Source organism: Aquila chrysaetos, chromosome 5 (assembly GCF_900496995.4).
Source record: "Aquila chrysaetos chrysaetos chromosome 5, bAquChr1.4, whole genome shotgun sequence".
In the NCBI taxonomy this organism is placed as follows: domain Eukaryota; kingdom Metazoa; phylum Chordata; class Aves; order Accipitriformes; family Accipitridae; genus Aquila; species Aquila chrysaetos.
In genome coordinates this window covers 60,926,572-60,949,661 of record NC_044008.1, presented here as the reverse complement: position 1 = coordinate 60,949,661, position 23,090 = coordinate 60,926,572, and the positions used below count along the sequence as shown (strand labels likewise).

General features: G+C 43.1%; 1 protein-coding gene across 3 annotated transcripts in view; it reads left to right on the top strand.

The window, feature by feature from the left end:
- Positions 1-2,937, top strand: part of UACA (uveal autoantigen with coiled-coil domains and ankyrin repeats) — a 34,857-nt gene extending 31,920 nt beyond the window's left edge. For all 3 annotated transcript variants that reach the window (XM_030015376.2, XM_030015375.2, XM_030015377.2), the window contains 2 exons: positions 225-290; positions 1,031-2,937. In XM_030015376.2, coding sequence (XP_029871236.1) covers positions 225-290; positions 1,031-1,102 — 138 coding nt within the window. In that variant the 3' untranslated portion in view covers positions 1,103-2,937. The remainder of the gene's footprint in view (positions 1-224; positions 291-1,030) is intronic.
- The last annotated feature ends 20,153 nt before the right edge of the window (positions 2,938-23,090 follow it).

Below are 23,090 nucleotides of genomic sequence, written 5' to 3'. Positions count from 1 at the left end.
CTCAGCCTTTCAGCAAAATTGCTTTGCTACAACTAAGTAATAAAAAAAGTGAAGCAGAGATTTTTTTTCTTGATTAATGGAGGGGATATAGCTAAATTTAACCTTGAAATTCTGCTTTGGCTAGCCTATAAGGAACAAAACCAAGCCCACAAAGTTGGAAATAGGCAAGAGTAGATGTTAAAAACTTGATGGCTTCACCTCCTCTTCCTGTCTTCTTTTTATAGGATGCTAAAAGGCAGCATCAAGAGGTAGTTTCAGTTTATCGGACACATCTTCTTAGTGCTGTACAGGTATGATAGTGCCAAGTTCACATTGTTTTACTCTGTCGTGTCAACGTAGAGATTCTTGAGACATGTTTCTAACTGCCATACTGGAAGACCTCAAACTTGAAACTAGCATCAAGTATCTGTTTTCAAGTAGAGAGTTTTAACTTAGAATGCACTGATGCAACAAAAAAGCAAACATACACAACAACTGTAGTCTTATTGTGGCATCTTCTTATTACCGTTTGCCTATGCATAACTATATGTAACAATAACCTACTTTGAAGGGTGATGGTGTCTGGTGATGTGAGCATGTTACTAATTCTGCATCATCCCAGGTAATGTTGGAGAGAAGTCGAGTAGGAGTTGGAAACTTAATGCAGACTTATCCAGTGGCTCTCACTGAACAAAGAGCTGATTGACTAATTCAAGTCTTATGACTTCAGATAATACTTGAGCATGCAAAAGATGGGCCATTACTGCAGCTGCAGGCTGTGGAGTCCAGAGGATAGGAACAGTAAATTTTTCCCGCATCATATTTTCATGAAGGAAATTGCTGTGTCAGAGAGGCAGACCCTTCTTTCTCTCAGGAGAAGAAAATAACAGGATTCCTAAAGTATTTCAGGCTTTCCCAGAGAGTGGTGAAAGTACAGCAATGGGTTAAGGCTTCTGGGTGATTTTGAAGAGTCTCCTAATGTTAGTGATAGATGGCTGACACTTTATGGGATTTTTAATTTTTCTTTTAACGAAGTGTTTGCTTGCTCTAGGGTCACATGGATGAAGATGTCCAAGCTGCTTTACTACAGATCATTCGAATGAGACAGGGACTTGTTTGCTGACGTGCTTTAGTGCCATTGCTCTTGAAGGCTGCTGCGTCTTGTAGGCGTGCTGTGATTACGGTAGTGATAACCTTAATGAGATTTATATAATTATGATAATAGAGCTGCAATTAGAACCTCCAAATATGAAACAACTTACAAAGCTGAAATATTTTCTTCTTGTAAAACAGTAAAGTAGGGCTACTGAGTTTCAGATCTGACACTTCTTTATTTAGGTTAATAAAAGATGTAGAACGTCTTTTAAAATTGGTATACAAGCTGACTGTCAAAATGATGACATAGTAGTTAAATTATTTTAATGTCTGATTGACCACTTATTAAAGCAAGGCTTATACCCAGAAACTCCAGTTTATCCCATAACTTGAACTCTCATGGTATGGTTAAAAATAAACTGTGTTCAAATGAGCTTGGCTAAGTATTGTAGCTGTATATCTCCTTTAACGATTATGAGAAAGTGGCTATTTCATTATATAAGCTGATCAAGACATACTACAACATGCTTAGTAAGTCAGCTGCAAAGGTAGATGAAAGGTATTTGGGTATATGTTGTAACTTGGCTGGCCAAGTTACAGACTTTATTTAAATAAAAGCTTAAGATGTAGTGCCTTTGCTTTTTGCAAGACTTAAAAATTAGGTTTTCCATCAAAACACTAACTTCTATGTTTGCCATTTCTTCCGCCATCCCCCAAGGCTTTTCATTAATGCTTTGTAATATTGATTACTGTAGGCTGAAATAGTGGGACTGGAGTGTCACGGTTTGTAGAGCAGCATTTTGATCTAAATGCAATAGTCCTACTTCTGTATAATTTCATTCTTCATTAGACCTCATATGGGTGTAGACTGAGCAGCTCATTAAGCTGAACACTAGATAATTCAGGTATTGGATTTTCAAACACTATCTCATGGAAGTTTAAGGTATTTTCCTCTTAACTGTAAATTATGTACTATAATCTTATTTATGGGGAAAGTTGCAAATAGGAAGGATTAATGAAATGAGAATTTTTATTTGCTTGGAATCTACCTATTAAACAAGACAGGGCTTCATTTTTAACTGGAGGATGATGTTCCCATAAGTAAGTTTTATGAAAGAAAACATGAAATTTGGGACTATTCAAAGTAAGTAATTAAAAAATGAGCCTGATAACATATGTGGCTGCTTTAATAGAGCAAACAGTGTAAGTGCTATCAGTAGCCGTGTTAACTTCAGTCTACTTGGTTGAAAGCATTTACTTACAACTAGCAAGTAGGAATATGGCAACCTGATGCAGAGAAGACAAACTTCCTCTTCCATGTTCTTGAAAAATAAGGACTTAACATGAAGCAGAGAACTCTGCACTCTGACTTAACTGGGCTTCCCAACAAGCTGTACCTCACAGGCTTAGGTCTTTTTTTTTGTTGTTGTTTTTTTAGTAGTATTATGTTTGTTTCCTTTTTTGTCCCTTTTTGGGCAGAGTCTTGTTACAGAATTGAAGAGACAACTGCCACATGGAGGAGGATACAGACATAGTGATGAATGTGCAGGGCAGTTTTTATTATATAAATACACTTAATATATTTACTAAATGTGTGTCTGTAGTTAAACAGATCTACTGCTGCTTTCCTTTAATTTCTTAGAGGACTATTACAGAAAACATCTCAGTATATATACGTTACCTTTTAGCCAAATTCTTTTATGATTGCATTACTTGAAACTCTTATTAGAGAGAATTTGTTTTGATATACTAACTCTGGCATATTTTGATATTGTATTGTATGTTTCCTTATTAAGGGAGTTCTATGTATGTTTTTCTAAATTTCTCCCATATTACATTATCAATAAAATGTTTTCTTCTTTGTTTTATTGCAGTGGTCAATTCTGTAAAAGGTAAAGAAATGTAAATAGTTTGGCAAAATAGTTTGGGTAGTGAAGGATATTGAACTCACTTGAATGCTCTCAAATATCAGGTAACACGTTTGGTTTTTAGATGTCTGCTGGGATTATTGGGTTTTTCTATTTCCAGAGTTTATAGTTGGTAAAATTTTGGTGACATTGATTGAGACTCAAAGCTTCTACCAGTTAGTTCTTCAGAGTAAATTGACTCTGGCCACTCCTACACCAAACAGGGCAAGTTGTCTTTTATGTTATTCATGAGGTTTGGGGGTGAGCCAGTGAAGTTTTACTACTGCTTTTAATGAAAATATATTCACTTAATAGCATGAAATCAGGTAGCAGGGTAAGCTAAGCAATCTTTGCAGAATAAGTTCTTGGCACTACCAAAGTCCATTCATCTGGTGTGACTTGAAAGTGAAGGACCCTCTAATTTCACCACTAGCTTAATTTAATTCTTGGTTATTTGGATTATCTTGTCCAGCCAGTGGGACATGGAAATGAGCAAGGTTGTGAAGTTATGAACAGTTGCCCTGGTTTTGGCTGGGATAGAGTTAATTTTCTTCCTAGTGGCTGGTACAGTGTGTTTTTTGGATTAGTGTGAGAACAATGTTGATAACGCACTGATGTTTTAGTTGTTGCTAAGTAGTGCTTATCTTAAGTTAAGGATTTTTCAGTTTCCCATGCTCTGCCAGCAAGCAGGTGTTAAACATGACAACAGTATAAGTGAAACTTTACTGTATTTAAATAGTGACTGGAACAATGGTTTCTTCCTTGGATCTTTGAAGGAGTTGTTGTATTCTGAGTTAATAAGTAGAAGTTCTCTTTAGGGTTCTTGTAAATCTCTGATTTGACCTTGCGGGGGGGGGGGGGGGGGGCAGTATATGAGTATATATACATTTGATTTTTTTTTTTTCTGAAGAGAACTGGCACTTAAGTAGAACTGTTTCAAGATTTGATATGTCTAAACCTTCCCTCTGCCAGTAGATATGTTCTGTCAACTTTACTGAGTCAGCTAATCTACAGGGTATCATGAAGTGCTTTTCACTGATAATTTTCTGATAGCTTTGTATATTCTCAGGTGTACTATATGGGTATTTTGATCTCCATGTTCTTTCTGCAGAGTGAGGCTAGTTATTTAAAAGCTTTTTCCATTATATTTACATCCTCTTTTATTTTTTTAGTAGACAAAGTAATTTCCTTCTGTTAGAGTATTTTACTTTTGCCATCTTTGTTTTGGGGGTGTGGGGGAGATTAACATGCCACTTAACCACCAGCCTTGAAACATCTTCAAAAGCAAGCTGCTAGTTGAAAATATTCACTGTTATTCTACTCCTTGACTCATACCGGAACAGATACCTGGAAATGCTGAGGTTATACACTTTAAGTTCTTATGTTGAGACTTGATTGTTCTAACTGCTGTTCTGGCAGCTGAATTAAAGTGGGATAGATCTGAGGCTTCTCACTATGTTAAATGACTTCAGGGTCACTTTTGCAGCTTCAACCCAGTGTCATGTTACTTGAAGCATAAATAAGATTACTTGGCTTCATCCATTGCAGGACATACATTGTTTTTAAAGGACTAATTAAAATTACCACTTTTCTACAAAATGTGAATTGGTGTCTGGGGTTGGGAAGTTGTGGGGGTGTCTTGGGATTGTTTTTTTTTGTTTTTGCTTATTTAAAATGTCTCCTTAATACTCCTCTGTATTTCCTGTTAATATGATACTAAAAGAGATAATTAAGCTGAGAAGTTGCTACTTGCTGGGGGAGAAGAACCCACCAAGCCCAATTGTGCATCTTCTGTAGTAACATTTCAGTTGCACATCAGAAAATGGCTTATTTTTGGAGTAGCAGTCCCACAGAGCTCTTGCCAGCTTGGTGGCAGTAGGCAGAAGAAAGTCCTACTTCAGAAATAAATGCAAGGTAAGGAATGCCATAGAAATGAGAAACTAAATTTGAATTTCCTTGGGAACACTAATTCAATATTTCATGTAATCATGTTAGCTCAGACTTTTTGTTACCTTGGTATTGGTGATACTATAAAATCATAGCATGCAAGAAAGTAAGCTTAATGTTTTGAGTTTTAATAGGTGTGGATTGTTTAAATACTGTGCAAGGGGGGATGTCTCCAGGCTCAAAACTGAATGAACAAGGCCCTTGGCAGTGCTGTGTATAAGTTTGGGGTGTTTTGGGTTTTTTTTTGGCTCAATTTACTCATGAAGGTGAAGGTAAAATCTGGGCTGTTTCTGTTTGTCAGTGAAGTTCCCATGGTAGTGATAATCTGTGTGTTTGGTAAAATCAAGCATGAGGTGTCACCTGCCTAGTGAAGGAAGCTTTCAATACTTATACATTCATGGATAAACATTGCAGATAAGTGAAAAGCAGAAATGGGAGGTCACAAAAATGTCAAATGTAAATGAAATGCATCTAAGAGGTCTGAGGGGTGCTTCACAAGAGGTGTTTTGTGATCTGTTCTATGAAATGGTAAAGCAACATTAATAAGGTAATGCAGCTTATAATTGATTGTTGGCACAATGTTCCTATTATGTAATAGCACTTTTTAAAGTAGGTATGTGACTTCTTTTTTTGTTTTGAGTAGATGACTTGGAAATATCTCTGAATCCTGGAAAGTTTATAGAGATTACTGCTTTTTTAAATCTAATGCTTGTATTGCTCTGCCAACTCAGAAAATTAACTTTTAATAGAAAAAACATACATGTAATTCAGTCACAGCTATTAGATCAGATGGATTTTACATTAAGTGAAAAAGATGTTGAGCATTTAAGGGCCATTAAATTGTGATGCTTTTTATTGTTGGACTCGTAGCCTTCAAGCCAGCACTCCGCTGTGAAGAATATTTATTTTTACATTTGCAAAGTATGCTAGATGATGGGAAGGGAATACATTTTAGAGGAAAATAGGACATGAAAATGTGATGTTTTTCCACTTTGTGAACAGCTAGTTTTATTTCATAATAATTAGTTTTACACTTCATTAAATGTTGGGGTTTTTTGCTTATATGCTTTTAGAATACAGTGGAGAAGACTTTAAAAATTCTCAGCAGGGCATCAAGTTAGAGTTTTGTAATCTAATGGGGGTACTTCAAAGTACGACAGGATCTTTTTAAGGGTTCCTCTCATCTTGAGGGTCAGGTGTAGTAGCATAAGAATTATTTTGGGTGCAGAGACACTTTTAGTTGGTGTCTTGTCTTGCCATACTACTTGCTGGAGTTTAGGTGTTGTAAGATACTGACTTGTGTACCAATGGATAACCTTACAGATGATGAGTATAGATCAAGTAAAGTTGTAGTGTGATCTGGTCACAACAGACTTGGACAAGTGACTCTGTCTTTAAGCAGCTCTGGGGCTTGATAGGTAGGAATACTTGTGCCTTTGGTTTAAAAAAGTTGTCTATAAACATCATAGCTGTGAAAAAGGGTGATCTTCTGACCATGCAGATGTAGTCCAACTTGCAAATTCCTCTGAAAGTAGTAGCAAAGGAATTTTTGAGGGAAGCAAGGATGGGAGAGGTAAAATAAACCATCTTTTTCTCAATGAGAAATTAACTAGGAAAAAGGAGGAACAGAAACTTGGGGGCAGGGAAAAAAGTGCCAGTTGTGTGACACCAGAATAAAAACCCTTCCAGGATATGAAAATAGTGTGAGCTTCAGAGAAACAGCCAAAGCTGGTGTGTTTTTTTGCATATGTGTGTGTGTATAGGAAGCCAAGGACTTAAAAGGAGTACTTGTTGGAAGCAAGAATAATGGACAAGTTTTTAAAAGAAATGGGTTGAGAAATACCCATTAAGTATTTATGGGCCTGTCTTGAAATTATGAAACTGGGAATATGTTCCAGCTGGTGAGCTGTTATAGGAATATACTGGATATGGCAGAATGGGTGGTGAGGTATGATATTAAAGCTACCAGTGCATGGCCTAAAATCAGAGAGAACCATTGGCCTCTGGGCTTGAAAGCTACAGTAAGGAGAGAGCTGTCTGTGGCTGGACTCTTGCAAGTTGAACACATTTTGAAAAGTTTTAGCTCAAGAACGAACTAAAAGATAGTGGGCCTTTCCTGCTCTGACTGCTGCTGTGCAGTCACAGCTGAGTTGAACCTGTGAAGATGCTGATTTCTGTTGGTAGTGGTTGAGTTAGGAGATATCAAGAGACCTGTCAAGTTGTATTTAAGAAGTTGGCAGCCTGCATATCTTGGAGCAGGACACAGTGTTGGCTTGTCTAGTGAGAAAATGCAATATTGCTACTAGTGTGATAAAGCTGGAAAAACATGGTAAAACTCAGCTGAGTCTTAGCCAGTAATAAGTAGAGAAATAGCGAAGTCTTTAATTTCTTTCAGTAAGACAGGGAGTACTTAAGCTTTTGCCTTTTATATTGCGTATCTGAAGTGAAATTACTGCAGCATATCTGCTCCTGCTCAGAGGAGGATGCTGAAATGATATATGAATGAGTACTTTCTAATGCTAGTATGACACATATTGAAAACAGCTACAGAACAAATCAGGCTGCATCATGCTGTGTGCTTGGTTGAGGCACAAAGCTGGCAAGCTTAATTACTTGGAGATATGTTCTTGAGTGGCTGTGCTGTCTGATGAGGCACAGAGCTCCCCTCTCTGACTGCGGCAGTTCTGCAGTGCACAAACTGCCTCATGTCTGCAATGCTTCTTGCAGCAGGGTATGCATTTATCATGCCTTCTAATGGGCGAGAAATTTGAAGAGCAGATTACAGTTTGAAATAGAGCAGGGAGAAAGCATACTGATAAAGACGGAGCTGCTTTTGGATCTTGTATGCCCCTACAGAAACCAGGTATCTAGAACAACAATTACTTGCTGCTGGATGGACAGGAGATTTGAAGCTTTTGCAGTGGATTGCAGGGGGAAGTGTTTGGCTGCAGAAGTGCAAATTTAAAGTGTAAGTGATAAGTACAAGACCTTTAAATGCTGACCTTGCAGGAGCTAGGAATTCCAGCATCGACTGCAGAAGGACCTGGATTTTTCAAATGGTGATATTCATGTTGTCTTCTGCCTAGAAGAAAATGACCTTGTCTCCTTTTAAGAATCCCGGACTGTTGGCAGCTTGCTCTGATCTGAAGCTCAACAGAGTTGTCAAATTTCTATAAATCTGAATAAAAGACAACTGTGTATACTCATCTCAGCTCTTAAGTCTGACATTCTCAAGCTGTCAGAGGTTTTTCTGGAGGTGCTGTGTTGATATCTTCCACACATACAAGGAGTGGGTGTGATGCACTTGGAAAACATGGGACCTCTGGTGTTCATGCATATTTTTGTATGAGAAATCTGAGGCAGAAATATGGTAACCCTACTCCAGCAGTCTCCTCCCAGCCTCAGGCAGTTAAGTCTCTCACATCCTACTGTTGCTAAAAGGTAAAGAAAATCAGTGAGCATTTAAGTAGTGACACGCTGTGTTAAGAGGGAGTTCTTTGGTAAAAAGCAAAAACTTGCAGGAGGTTAGGGTGGAGGCAGAGCAGGGTCTGAAAAAAGGGAAACAGGGTTCTCATAAGGTTTCAGATTTAACTGGGGAGAGTGAGGGAAATACAAAAATACATTAATTTGGGAAGCTTTGAAGGATCCTGGCAGTCTTTTGCTATATTTTTCTCTTCTGAATGAGGGTATAAAGAGAGCTGAGGGAGAGTGGTACAATTCCCCTGTGCACAGGAGAGGGCTCTTGAGATTCCAGAGTTGTTCCCCTGCGTACCCACAGTGAGAGGGCTGCTGATGGAAGGACAGACAGTTGTTCACCTCTCCAAGAGGGTCCTTAAGGAAGGAGACTTAACTTTGCTGCACTCTGTTTAAAGATTTACCCTGACTGAAAGGATGAAGTCTTGCTGCTCAGACCTACTGCATTTCCCTGTACCGCTCCTGGTTTGCTGGAGCGGGAGCAGATTGTCTACCTGTATGTAAGAGGCAAGAGCAGGGTGACTGCAGGAGCTGGCAGCAGGGTCCTGGCAGTCAGCAGTGCAGGGGCTGGCCCTTCCCAGGAAGGCTGAAACTTCAGGAGGGCCTTGAGGGCTGAGAGAACTTCCTATCTGCAGCAGAACAAAAGAGCTTTCACCTTGTTTCTTAGCATCTGGCATCTGAATTCTTGATTTTGCTATGGGAGATGCTGTTGGGAAAAGACTTCTTCAGCTGTGGCTGACTAAAGCTTGCCATCCTGAGAAAGGGCTGCATTGGGACATCAGTGACAGCTTTTCCATATGACAGAGGAGGTGCTCTATGCCATGGCTCAGTCCTGACGGAGGAGTGCTGTGTGCTGCTCACAAGCCCCTTTACAAGGGATGTTACAGTGAATCAGGCTGGAGGGGTAAGGGAGAGGACAGAGATGTGACATTGCATGGGAGAGCTTCAGCTGAGTATTAATTTCTTTGTGAATGTTAGAGTATTTAATCTGCTTATTCTCTTGAGCTGTTCTAGAGCTAAGAACTTTGGGGATAAAGGAAGGGTGATGTAGAGCTTTAAAATTATTTGCGCTTCAACAGATCACCAGCTTCAGATTGCACATGTCTGTCTTGTTCCACTTTATAGATGCTTCCTCTGAATCTCAAACAGTCAAGGCTGGCTGCAGGCATTCACTGTTGTCCTTGCCAGAAATGTGACCTTGGAAAGCTGAAGTGAGATTATTTAAACACCCCCACCACACACATCAGCACAACCCCCATGCCCCTAATCCACACACCAAACTCTGGCTGTCTGATGGCTTGCTTGTGGCATCTGATAGAGCATGTGATTTAAAAACTTCCCAGGTCACCTTTGCAGTATCTCAGATGCAATTGATGGGGAATCCAGGGACACATTTTAAAGTAAATTACATGGAACAAATAAACCAATCTGCTTCTAAAGTGCTCTTGTGCCTTTGAAAACACTGACTATCTGCTGGGTTTTTTAAGGGTATTTTTATTCATTCTAATTGAGTTGACCTTAAAAAAAAACAACAACAACAACAAAAAAAACCAACAAAAAAACCCCAAAAAAAGAACTGAACAAAAAAACCCCCACCCTGGTGATGTGGGTGTCTGCTTAGGAGATGTCTATTTTTAATCTATGCCAGCCTGCTCAGACATCTACAATGGTAAGGACATTGCGATGACTCCCTCGCAAAAGGCTTTGCTGTACCCTAGAATCTGAGTTCTGGTGGTAGCTAGTGCCAGCTGGTGTGGGGTGTGTGGTTATGTGCTTGGCCAAGAGCAAGCAAGGAAAAGTCTCTTCAGAGCCACTTTTGGCAGTTGTCCTTTGCTAGCTTGGAAGGAAGGGAAGCCCATGGGAGAGGCATCATTCTGGTCAGGGCAACCTGAGCTGCTCTTCTTTGTCTTCCTACCTTTTAAATCTAACCACGCTCTTGCCTTCTTGCTCTGTAGCAGAGAGGTCCACCATTCAGTGATGTACATGCTTGTTATTGATGTCTCTTGGGATTAGGTAGAATTCATAGCAATAGCTTTGCACTGTGGGCTGTGTTCCAAGTGTTTCTGACTGGGTTAGTGATCATTAACAATGCACCTGTGTGCCATCAGATCACCTGGCAGTACAAATTTGTCTACCTCAAGCATGATCCTGTCACTGTATTTGTCAGACTAGCTAGAACAGGCAGTCCGGAGCTCATGCTGGCTTTGTGGGTTTTGTGCCAGCTGTGGGATAACAGATGGTACCTGCTCTGGCATAACCTCTTCTCTGCAATCAGATAAAGCTAGGCTGAGGACAGAGGTTACCTGATCTGGCACAGAGCCTGCCAGGACAAAGTTGATGTGCCAACACTGCTGGAATGTGTGTGAACTGGCTCAGGGAGTTTATGCTGGATCAGCACTTCTGGGCTACATGCTTATGGTATGTTTTCATCCTGTATCAGACACCTCAGAGCTGAAAAGCAATTAAAACACTTAAAAAAAGGGTCTCCAGTGTAGTGCATCTCTAGCTGTTGTGTTGCAAGCTGGTTTTATTCCTATTCTCTTCCTGAAGCTGGGTGAGATTTGGAGATGACATTTTCTGTGTAGGTCTGGGTTTGGCCACATGGTTATTCAGATGACAGTTTCTTATGCTAATGGAGAGCTAGCTTCTCAGCATCCTTTCTGGGAGCAGGAGGAGGCTGGGGAGAGAGAGGAGGAAGGCTGTATGGTTTTCTAGGCAAGATGAAGAACTAGAAGGGGCTGTAGACCCTGAGTAGTGAAGCTGCTATTTCAGCAAGTGACTGCTGGACCGTTGGGGGGGGGGGAGAAGGCATCTTGCTTGTCAGTCAAGGTTCCTATCAGATTTGTCTCTGAAAGATGCATACTTTCCAGTGTTAGTTTCAAATGCATGTAATTGCAGTGTACTTACAGAGCTTTTGTGCCTGTAGGCTCTGGCAAAGACGATGTTCTGCCCTGTGGCTCTGAGGTTTTCTGTGCCAGCTTACTTTCCTAATTGACAGTGTTGACTCTGCACTGATACAGCAAGTCATAAGCTGTATAACAAGTGTTATGGGGGAGGGAGCACTGGCAAGAGGATTCTGGCTCTACCTTGATACCAAACACCCAGGAATGTGCTTATCTGGTATATTCCCATCTTGGGCATGAGATGCTCTTGTGTTTCTGTTGAAACAGAGATGCCCAGGAGAGGTTAAAAATGCTGCAGATGGACTTTTCCTTGGGCTACAAGAAGGAATATGTTACATATGTCAGCTGGGTTGCCTCGTCAGGACAAAGTATATATGTGACTGTCTTTTAACTGTCCTGAAAGCCTGGGAATGTGCTCCAGGAGGGATAGGAGAAGAAATGAACACCACAAATAGTCCAGAGCTGGACAGTAAGACAGAGCTTTAAATTCTTAGGTGGGCCAATGTTTGATGTGTAGTCTTGTGGCTGAATGTGGAATGCCTTGAGGCTCAATACCAGGCAACTGATGGGTATTGAACTGCACAGCACCCTGCCCTGTGTTGCTCCCTATGCAAGCTTGGGTCTGGCCCAGCTGCAGTTTGTCTGCAGGACTGCGACTCATCCATGCTCTTCTGGAACAGGTTAATGCTCAAACTTTCAGATTTCTGCAGTCTGGACTGCTACCCTGTGCTGCCACTGAGCCCATAATCTAATAGGATACCCCAAACTATTGGGCCATCAAAACAAACCTGAAAATCGTACGTTAATACTGTGTGTGAAAGAGGAAAGGGAAAAAAGCTTATGTTCATTAACTGTGGGTCACGGGAAGCTCAGACTAGTGAAGGCCTGGCTGTGCAGGTGGTTTCCTAGCTTAGAAGCTTCTGAAAAAAGCCAGGTGGTTTGAAGTGCTATAAGCATTGCCTGATATAAATATTGGACAAATAACAAGGTGGCAGGTGTCCTGACTTTTACCAGTATCCAGGATGGATGAATAGGAGATGAATGCTCTTAGGCAGAAGCATTTATGTAGGAAGAAAAATGCTTGCTGTACAGCATATTCTGTACAGCTGGTCAAAAGATATTATGAAGAGACATTTCTTCTCTGAGCACTTGTGTGGGCACTTCTTCAAAGCTTCCCATGTTTGCTATGGAAATGTTGCATGGCATGAAGAGAAAGGTGGAAAGTAAGTGGGAGATGAATTCTTTTAAAAGAAATAAGTAATTCTAAAACTTACCTCAAAATAAGAATTTCCATAAATAAGCAATTTAGGGAAAGAAGGACTTCTGAGTACTTATGCTTAGGGGAGGACATTGCAATTAATACTAATATAAAGGTAGCTTGCCCTATCCTGATATGATTGGATTTCATTGAAAAAGAAGGGGTAGTCGTGCACTGACTTGGCAGAAGCAGAGCTGCTCAGGCCTACGAGAAACCTTATGCTTTGGGATTACTCATGGTTTTTAACATCTGGCAGGTACCTAACAGCTGAATTGTGCATGCTCTGACACGTTCCCCAAGACTGGGATTTGGACTCCCACAAACCCTGGAAATACTGCTGGGAGGATCTCAAGGCTGAAGGCTCCAATTCGGTTCAATAAACTCCTTAAAGCTCTGATTAAGCCTCCCTGACCCTGTTCCATGTGCAGTTTTCATGTGAATGTTTCACATGGGTAACTGCCTGTGTGGGTAGAGCTTATGAGAGAGGCACTTTGCAAGAGCAGTTTCTAGCACCTTTGCCACTGCAAGTAGTTTGTGCAGGCTCCTGCTGGGGTGTGGATTTTGGCATGCCTGGCAATGTGATGATCTCCCTTGCAGCAGGAGCAGGTTGGATGCCTTTTGTCAACCAGTCTCAGGAAGAGCCTTGCTGCTTGTGTGGCTCTGGTGCTTATCGCTTCTGGCCTGAACTGTTTCATGGCCAGCTTTGTACCTGTTTTGGTCTCATACCAATGTTGTCCTTCAGCATAGATGCTGTTCTGCATTCTCAGTGCTTACTGTCTCTATATCTCTGTGCTTCTGAATAGCAGTCCAGTGCTTTTTGGGTGGTGAGGCTCTTCCAGACTTGTGAACCTTTGTTCTCCCTGGGCACTGGCAGTGACACAACTTCATCTCCTCAGTGTTTTGAGTATGCTCTCAACAACCTGCTCTCTGTTAACTCCTGTTCATCCCCCAGACTGATCTCTGAAGGATTCCAGTGTGTGCCAGGAGCAGTCTGATACAGCCACTTTAATGCCTGCTCCCTGCTCTCTCTTCTTTTATGGATTCTTGATGGAAAAGGCAATATCGAAAGTAGGTAGTTCTCTGGAGTATGGCATCAGGTGCCTTCTGGAAGTACAGCTGAGGCTCACCACTGTCCTTTGTCTGGAGGAGCAGCACACCTAAAACCACCCTCTTGGGGCAGCCTTGCACAATCTGCTAGGGGGGAAAGCTCTCTGCGTGATTCTATTCCACTTTACCATTTATCTCCATCACATCAACTGTTCTTTGAAACTTGCTCTGAAGTGTCACCTGGGGTGATACATCTTCTCATGCTGTCCTTGTGGGTGTTGCTGTATAGGCAGAGCAGCAGAAATAAAAGCGATTTAAAAAAAAAAAAAAATTTTAAATAATCAAAACACCCAGATTCTGTAATCTGCTTTGGAATCTGATGAGCAGCAGATGGCTCTGTGCTCTTTGCAAGCACCTATCCTCACCATACCAAGGAATAACTACGTCATGCTGTTCAACAAGCCACAGAAAATATTTTAATCCAACCTTGCTTCCCACTTCTTCCCCCCCCCCCCCCCCCCCCCCCCCCCCGTGGTTTGTTGTTCTACTCAGTAGCTTGCCATAATGCATTTAGTCCTGCCTGCCTCTGATTGGAAACACAAGACATGGCTTCATTACAAGCTCTATGGCTTCCCCCTACACTTAACATACCGTACAAATTGTTTGCTCAACTTTGGCATCTTGCCTCAGAGGAATTTTTGTCATTTGAAGGTTTTAAATCAGCTATTTGAGCCACTCACAATTGTAAATAATAGGCTATTAGTTTATAAGAGACATGCTTGCTGGCATTTCAAACCTCTCAGAGGGATCACACTGTCTTGGAAACCCTGTAATGCCTATGGAACTGAACACTGTTAAAAAGAAACCCCAAAACACTGCCCTGGGAAAATTCATTTATAGAAAATAAGTGAAATGAATAGACATTTTTAGCCACATGTTACTCATTTTCTTTTTATTGCTTTAACATGTCTTCACTGGAACATGTTACCCTCGAAGGCTGTTGGTGCCAGCTGTACACCTGGCTCAAGCTGGAAAGAAACAGTTTGGCCTTTCATCTTTTCTGTTTTCTGTTATGATTGGAACCAAGGATTGGCCCCAGATCAGACAAAGGGTGAGCTGAAAACCATCCTCAGAGCTAGTTTTTTAGAGGAAGCCTTATAGGGTTGTGTGTGTGGGGTTTGGTGTGGTTTTTTTGTTTTTTTTCTTTTTTTTCTTTTTGGAGCAGTTGTATCAAGTTTATATACTGGCAGAGGCAGGAAACTATTGTGTACAATATGGCAAACAGAGCTAGCAGGCAGCCAGGCCAAAGGCTATAAATTATTATTTTAATTTCTTGGTTTATGGTTTCTTGTTGACTCCAGATCAATAGGAAAAAGGTGCATTGAGCCACCTCTTTTAATTAAAAGGCTGCTGTGATTAGGCTTCAGTGAGGGATGGAGAGAAGTGTGAAAAGGATGTGCCTGGAAGCAGATGCTGGTTTCCAGTGTGGGGTGTGTTGCTTTCCTCTTTGCTGTGTTAGTTGCTCGTGTTTTCTAGAGGCCACGTTTCTTGAGGAGAAACCTAGCTGCAGTGCAGCATGCTTTATGAATTTTCCTTCTAACCTGTTTTATGTTTGCATTCTCACATCCTAAGCCAGTGGACCTTGTTTCCTATAGAATAAAAAAGTAGTGTATTTAAGTGGAATCTTCTGCTTATTTTAAAATGATTCCAATTTCATTTTGCCCTAAACTCAGGACACTTTCCCTGTAGTGCTGAGAAATCATTAGCATTTTGCACCTAACAGGTGCAGCAATATTTTTCTTTCCGAAGAATTTCCAGAGCGAATTGCACATCTGTAACAAAGCTTGTATTTTTCTGCTCATCGCCTTCAGACATGGCCATAATTAAATGCAGATATTAAAACCGAAGCCTAGTTTATGTTCCATAATTCTTAGGAGAATGACCCATCGCATGATACTTGTTTGAAGTCTTAGTTAACCTTTAATCATTTGATGCTGAGTCTGGCTTTGATTTTGCTGCAGAAAAAAAAGTATATTTTGCAAAATCTTCAGGAAGGAAATATGCCAATCCTGTGGCATTTCTCATTGTGCTGGGAATGTTACGTTTGAAATCTCTTAGGTGATAAAGTCTGTGGAATGAAGGCTTTTTCCATTTCCATGCTTGGGCTCTGCCTCTTCTAAGGCTGGTATCCAGCACCAGAATAATAACTTAAATGCTGCTAAAGCCAATATGTGTGGTGGAGACCTAGGATGGCTGAGCAGGATGGCTTGGTGCAGGTCTCAGATATGGAATTTCATCAGTACTAAGCTATGCTGAGTATGTACCTGAGGAAACACTTACAGGTGTTCAGAAAAGCAGAACTTGAAATGTTAAACCTTCAGCACATTCCATGATAAAATCAGAGCCAAAAGCCCTTCAGAAGCATGTCTGCTTGTTTGTTTTTGCCTTATGGGAGGTGCTGGTTAACTGACATCGAGCTGTTAGATAAGCCAGCCTCAGCTGTGCCAAAGAGTGAGAAGAATTCCCCTTGCCCACTCCCACCCAAGTGCATGGTATGGGAGCTTGAACTGATGCCTGTTCAAGTCGCTGTAAAAAATCTGCCTTCCACAATGGGTTTGGCTCAGTGCCTAGGGAGCTGGGCTTCCCATGGGAGGTGGAAATCCTTAGGCTGTTTTCCTGCTTGTGCAAGGTGGGCAAGGAGCCAGGTGCCCTGGATCAGCCTTGCTGCACTGATCTCCTGAGCAAACCAGGGTTTCTAGCACTTCTGACCTCCTGAATTCTTCATCCCTGTGCCAGTGGTTGCTTTTCACCACAGTTCCTTCCCCATAACTATCACAGCTGTTTCATTCTCCAAAGAATGAGAAATAAACTCCCTTAGCTCCAGCCAAAACCTGATAACTGCTGGTAAGTGGCTTGTCAGCAGGGACTATGACAGGCGATGGTGCGAGTGAAACGGCAGCTTGTGGAGGGAGTGACACATGCTTCTAGCCAGTGTTGGAAAGCTCATCCCGTCTTCATGGAAGAGGCTGAACCCTGCATCTGCCACGGAGCAGGTAAAGCTGTCAGGGGAGCATGGAGTGGGCCTGGGGGCCCCTGGACTGTGGTGATGTGCTTGGGTCCACGTGTTGCCCGGAGGCTTGGCCATGGGGTGTGCAGCTGGTGGACAGATCAAAGGGAGGGTTATAGTGGGCATGCACTCCCCAAAATGTTTTCTTCCTGCCATGTATAAATACTTGGCCTGTTCATGTGCAGTTTGGACATGAGAATAGAGTGTGGTATTGGGAGGGGGGCAGGGGAAGCATACTGGGCTTGATTTGGAGAATTCAGACTTTATAAATTGGTACATTCTTTCCTCCCGGTGCTGACTGAACCTCGTGGGGCATCTTTCAGCCCTGACATATAAATACTGTTGTGGGCTTGCTTTGGCCTGTGAGCACTTCTACTGAACCCTAGCTGGGCATGTCCCGAAGAGCACATGGGATCAGATCTACAGTCCTGTAAGCCTCCTCCTAGGAGTCATCATAAGCTCACAAGCTTTGAAAACATTTATTTACCCTGTGCTGCAAAATCTGCACGGGCAGTCCTGGTTCTGCTATCACACAGGACTTCTGCGTGGTAAGCTGAGAAGCTGGGAGACATGCTTGGCTTTTTGGCCTCACTGCAGGCAGGTTTTGGTTTGGTCCCCAAATCTCTCCTGGCTTTGGCTTTCTGTCTGTGTGCTGATGATAAAAGCACTGCTGTGTCTCTCCAGGGGCTTGGGAGGATAAACACACTAGAGATTTGTGAAACACTGAGTGTAATAGAAATCGGGACTGGCTAATGCTGAGAGCGAGCTCTCTGCTGACATCTTTAAGCACCGTGCTGCCCTTTTCATATATACTCTTATTAGTTTTCTTTTGCTTCCCTGAATGAACTCAATGGAGTGATTCTCATGTTAATAGGAGAGACTATTACATTGCATATTGCAGCATTCCTCTGTGCTGGATGGGCTTTGAGTTATCAGACATGTGCTATTCTTCTGTGGTTAAAGACACGATTTTGAAGATCCTTCTGCTTCCCATGCACCCTTTGCTTGCCCCTTTGGGGAGGGGAGGTGCAAGAGCCCTGGGCTGCGGATGGCACTGCAACCTGCAGATGGTGCCAGAGACATGGACAAGAGCAAGCTGGCTGCTACTGCATCGCTTTCTGCCCAAATGGTTCTTTTGGGGGAATACTGTGCTCAGTGGCACAGAGGTAATACAAAGGTAATACTGAGAAGTAAGTGGAAATTGAGAAGAAATCTGTACCAAGAGTGTTCCAAAGTTCAGGGAAAGCTGTTACAAAACCTACTGCTTCGGGTTGTTGAGAATATTACCTTGAAGCAGGAGAAGCATTAAAAACAACACTTAAGATGTGGAAAAGGTCCCCCACTTTTTATAAAAAATTCTTTATAGCTTCATCATTCTTCTGCACTGTGTCTGCTCTAGCACTAGTTAGGGCTGGTCCTGGACCCTGTCTGTGCAGTGAAAGATGATGGATGCAAAGAAAGCAGCAAGGTTTACTCTTTAATGCCCTGTAAAGAAGAATATCTAAAGGAGGTGCACATCCACTACTGGCCTCATGTGCCAGAGGTTGCACACCAGCTCACTTATCCATCCTGTCTGCTGTTTTGGCTGTTCCATGAGCATCTCCCCTGGTTCTGAATATCCTTGAAGACATTTTCATTAATCTCTCAATCTGAGAGCATTTAACACAGTTTAAAAAAACCTAAGGATAGTCAGGCAGGCTATTGAATTAATCTTTCATTGATAAAACAAGGATGTCTGGAGAGCAGCAGTATATCTGCCATGGTTCATAGCTATCACAAGGTTGAAATACTTGATCTCTTAATTTCCGAAGATGTCAGATTGACTGTTTGTTTTCCTGATAAAAGCACTTGTAGTGGTAAGAATTGGGGGTCAACTACAGGTTCTAATAAAAGAAATCCCTGGGCTCTCCTGCTGCAGGGGATGTCTGCTGCCAGCACAAGCCCGGCATAAGAGCTCTGTTCATACTGGAACCAGTGGACCTGCTCAGGTGAGCACAATCTCTTAGGGAAGCATTGATTGTGCAGAGTTGGGATGCATCTTTCTCTTCTGAAAGAGGTGTAGCCTCCTGCCTTGTCCCCCAAGACCACGGTCTCTTCCTACTGATGTCCAGGAGCAGCATCCTTGGAGGAAGCTGGGTCCAAATGGCTGCTGCATGTGGCACTGGGTGAACTGGTTGTGCGGAGTACCCAACCAGCATCTGTGGACTTGGCTTTCTTAGTCAAACAAGCTTGTTGGCAGTGTTCGTGCCGTGCCACATGTGTCCACCGTGCTGATTTCCTCTGCTGAATCCTTACTGAGCTGGCCACGTGTGAAAGGGATGTTAGTTAGAGACAGGGACTGACTCTTATCTGGCTTTGCGATAGCCTGTGGACGTAATTTATTTTCTATGGCCAATCCAGCTGGCTGCCGAATGGGGTAGCAGGGATGGCATTTTCCTTTTCAAGTTTGGTTTCTGTGGAGACTAGTTTCTTCATAGGTGATAACTTTACAGAGGAGACTAATGACCACATGTTGATGAAATACTGCTGTGAGCCCATCTGGAACTGACCTGCATCTTTGGGTAACAGCTGGTGAGCAAAGACAGCAGAGGGAGCTGCCCTAGCAAAAGTGGAAGAGGTTGACCCCTTTTCTCTCTGACAGGGCTGTTAGCTTTTTAGGATCAAAGCTTTTCACATTTGGTCCCTGTACTTGAAGAAGCTCAAGTGTTTCCACTGCAGACATTAGTGATTCTGGCTCTGCTCCCTGCCACCCATCCCCAGATCCACTTTGCAAGCATTCTCCTTGAAACTGTAGTTTACAAAAATAAAACCTAGATTAAAGCCAGTACAGCTGCCCTGAGGTTTGAATCAATGCTGGTATGATGTGTTGCCAAAGAGAGAATTACTCAGGAGTGTGGATTAGAGCTGTTTGTCTCCAGGAAGACCTGGTCTTCAAAGCCAGGGAATTTTCCCAGCTATAGCTGGTGCATCTTCAGCTATGAGGCCCTGGTGCCCTTCTCCATGGGCACCAGACTGTCAGCTATCTCATTTTTATCTCTGCTTCTTCATCTGCTTTCTTTCTATCTGGTTCAGTATTCTCCCATGCTCTTACTCTGGCTAGTATTTGCTTTCCAGGACTGCCCTCCAGCCTTCCCTGTTGCTGTCTCTCACCAGCTGTAAAAACTTCAATACTTTGAAAAATATTTTTCTTCCTGTTGGGAGAGAGGTTAGATTTTGTTTGTTTGTTTGCTTGTTCTAAACCATCCATGCTCCTGCAGCACTGCTGAGGGTCCAAATGCTCAAGGAAAGTTTAGGAACTCCAGTTCTTAGCAGCTGCTGGGTCTGGGGAAAGAGATGCTGCTGCTGAGCTGTTGCAGGAGGTGTCTGTGCAGTGCTAGTGCCATTATGGCAACATCTCAAAGCAGCAGTGCACAGGCTCATGTGCTAGCCTGTATGCAGGGAAGGCTGAGGGTTCAGAAGAGCAAAGGGCTCAAGTCAAGGCTGGTGTTCAGCAAAGCACTTGTGGCCAAGTTTTCTTCCACCCAATGCCCTGACATTGCACATTGCCACCAGAAGGGGCTGTAGCAAACGGTGGTATGTGCCCTCTCTGAGCTGCAGCAGAAAGGCAGCCCTGGCCACATGGTCCATAGCAGGTCCTGGCTGTTTCATGGTGAAGGCAGGGGGATGCTGGTTTCTCAGAGCGACCTGCATTCCTGGGTGTTGCGCTGCTCCTCTGCATGGAGGCTGCTGCCATGCTGTCCTTGTCCCAGCAGCACAGGCTAGGCTGAGTGTGGCTCTGCAGCAGACCTGGATGGCTCTCCTTTGCTTGGATAGGTTCAGCCTTGACCGGAGATGTGCCTGACCAGGACATGAGCTCCTGACATGGCTCTAAATACAGTTACCAGATGGATAGTCCATGATGCCCTGCCTCGAATTGGGATGGGATTGTTCAAGGAGCCATCCGAACATGTGCAGGAAAGGAAGCAAAGTAAGGAGGGTAATAGCACTAGTAGAAGTGATGTGAGAAAGCAAGCCTGCCCAGGGTCACCAAGCCTAATCTCAGCCTTGTCCTGTAATGTGTGTAACCCAGGACCTCAGCTGTATGCCCCTGTGCAGGGAGTAAAGAGCAAACTGATGAATTGCCCAGGTTTGCAGGTGCTCAGCACTGCCCTGGGTGCTCAGTCTTTGTGCTCAGCTCCTGGGTCTGGAGCTGAGACCCTGCACAGAGGTTTGGAGTCCTGCTTTGGATTGAAGCTCGTTGTCGATATCCAGTGCTCTGGAAGGAAGATAGCTGTCCCAGGGGAGTTGTGGATGGTGAATCCCTTTGTACCATCTGCAGGTAGCACCAAGCCAAATCCCTGGGAAAGAAACTGAAATATGCACTGGGTGTGTGGCGTCTGATGGGAAGGGAGCTGGTCCTTTGAGCAGGCTGGTAGGAAATGGTGGAGAGGAACATGCTGGACAACTCTTCAGGGTGTTTTCAGAGAAGAAATGACTGAGGTGGCAGTGGATGTTTTGATGGATTCAGGCTTTATTTATTAATACTCCATTTTTGGCTTGTTTGTCCATCTCCTTAACAAGGTCATGGCTGTAAAACAAAAATAGCATCCATGATGGATCCCAATCTTGCCTATTAAATCTCTTTTAAAAATGCAGTCTGGATCTTTAAAAATAAAAATCCAGCCTGGCACAGAGGAAGGGTGAGCCACCAGATTCCCCACTGAATAGAGAATTTCTTCCAACAAATGAGGACCTGCTTCCTTATGTGTCAAGACCCCAGGATGCTTTAATTTCTGTGTCAGTGCTAATTGATTGGAAGCAACAATTTTGCCAGACAAAGCTGTAAATTAGTTTCAAATGGGGGAAACAGGCCACCCACTGCCCAAATATCATATTGCAGTAACAACATTAAACATAGAGCAAACCATAACCCAGGGAAGGAAAACCCAAGTGAAACCAGATTTCCACTCATTCCCTTTCCCTAGGAAAGTGGAACCAGATGGCTTGTGGCTTTGATAATAAGAGAGACTGATTCTTTCAGATACAGCTTAAGCTAAGTATCACATAAAGGGATGGGCTGAGAAGCAAAACCTCACAGGCATGAATTCTGCCCCTGGAGACTATTGGCATGTGAAACCCTCCCAATAAAAACATTACAGAAAATTGTCTTCCTAATTGTAACTGAGCCCTTCTTGCTTGGACGGCCCCTCTCATCGCCTTGTGCGAAATACCAGCGCTGCTCCCACAAGTTTCAGCCACATATGCAAATCCCTCTTTGCATTTCATGCAGGGCAGCGGGTGCCCGCCCTGGTTGGGAGTGTTTGCAAAGTGCCTGTGCAGCAGGGTCTGGCTTTGGTGAGAGGTTAGCAATGCTCCCTGAAGGCAGCTGTGTGATAACCAGTGCCTGCACCCTACCTCTGCAGCCAAACTTTTGAACTGATCCAAGGACTGTCGGGGCAAAGAGTGCTGAGTAGCTCTGAGGTTGGGCCACAGCTTCGTGGTGGAGCTTGAGCTGACTCATAGTCTCTGCTCATTGGGACCTCTGCTGCCTGAGAGCTGTTTCCTGCATTGCTTGCTGGGTCTGACGCTGCACACGTTTGTGTTAACAGCCCTGTGCACGTGGTGGGCTGCTGGGTTTCAGCCACAAGCACTGCGCTCCAGTGAAAACTCACGTGTTCTTGGGTTGCCCGTGTTAAATGGTCAGCTTTGGCAGTCTTCTGTCTGTGTTACCTTCAAGGCTGGTTGGAAACAACCAGCAGGTCCTTCTAGAGGCCAGGTGGGCTGTGTTGAGCATCAGCACACCAAAACCCTTATCTGATCCAGGTCTTGTGTCTTGACATTCAGGAAGTAAAATTTTTTTCTGGGTAAAGATCTCTTTTTGCCTTATTGTCCCCTTGTGGAGCAGAAGGAAGGAACCCATCATGGGGAGACTTTCCATTGTGCCAGAGATATCTCTGGGTGTGCTGCCTGCTTTATCCATATTTCCTGTCCTAACAGGGACACTGTGGCAGCAGCAAATGCTGTAGTATGTGAGGAAAGTCCCCATAGGGACATGAAAGCGTGAGACCTGGTTCCAAGTTCAATGCAATTACGCACATATTCCTGTAGCATCTACTGCTCTGTTCCTGGGGCAGCACACTGGTGTGCTGGGGACAGATGAAAAGCCCGGTCTCTGCCCTAGAAAAGCTGGCAGAAATTCCTTATGAATTCTGTGGAGTTTGGTTCTGGGCACAGAAAACTTCATCTCCTCTGGGAAGTCCTCCTTTCTCCAGGCTGGTGCCTCCTGACTGTCACAGTGGCTCTGGGCTGTGGAGGTGGGGATGCTGAGGGAAAAGTTTTCTGTCTTTTTTCCTTTTTTTTTTTTCTTTTTTTTTTTTTTTTGTTTGGTTTTGAAATACTACTTTTTTCCAAGCCACTTCTTCCCACAGCCACCC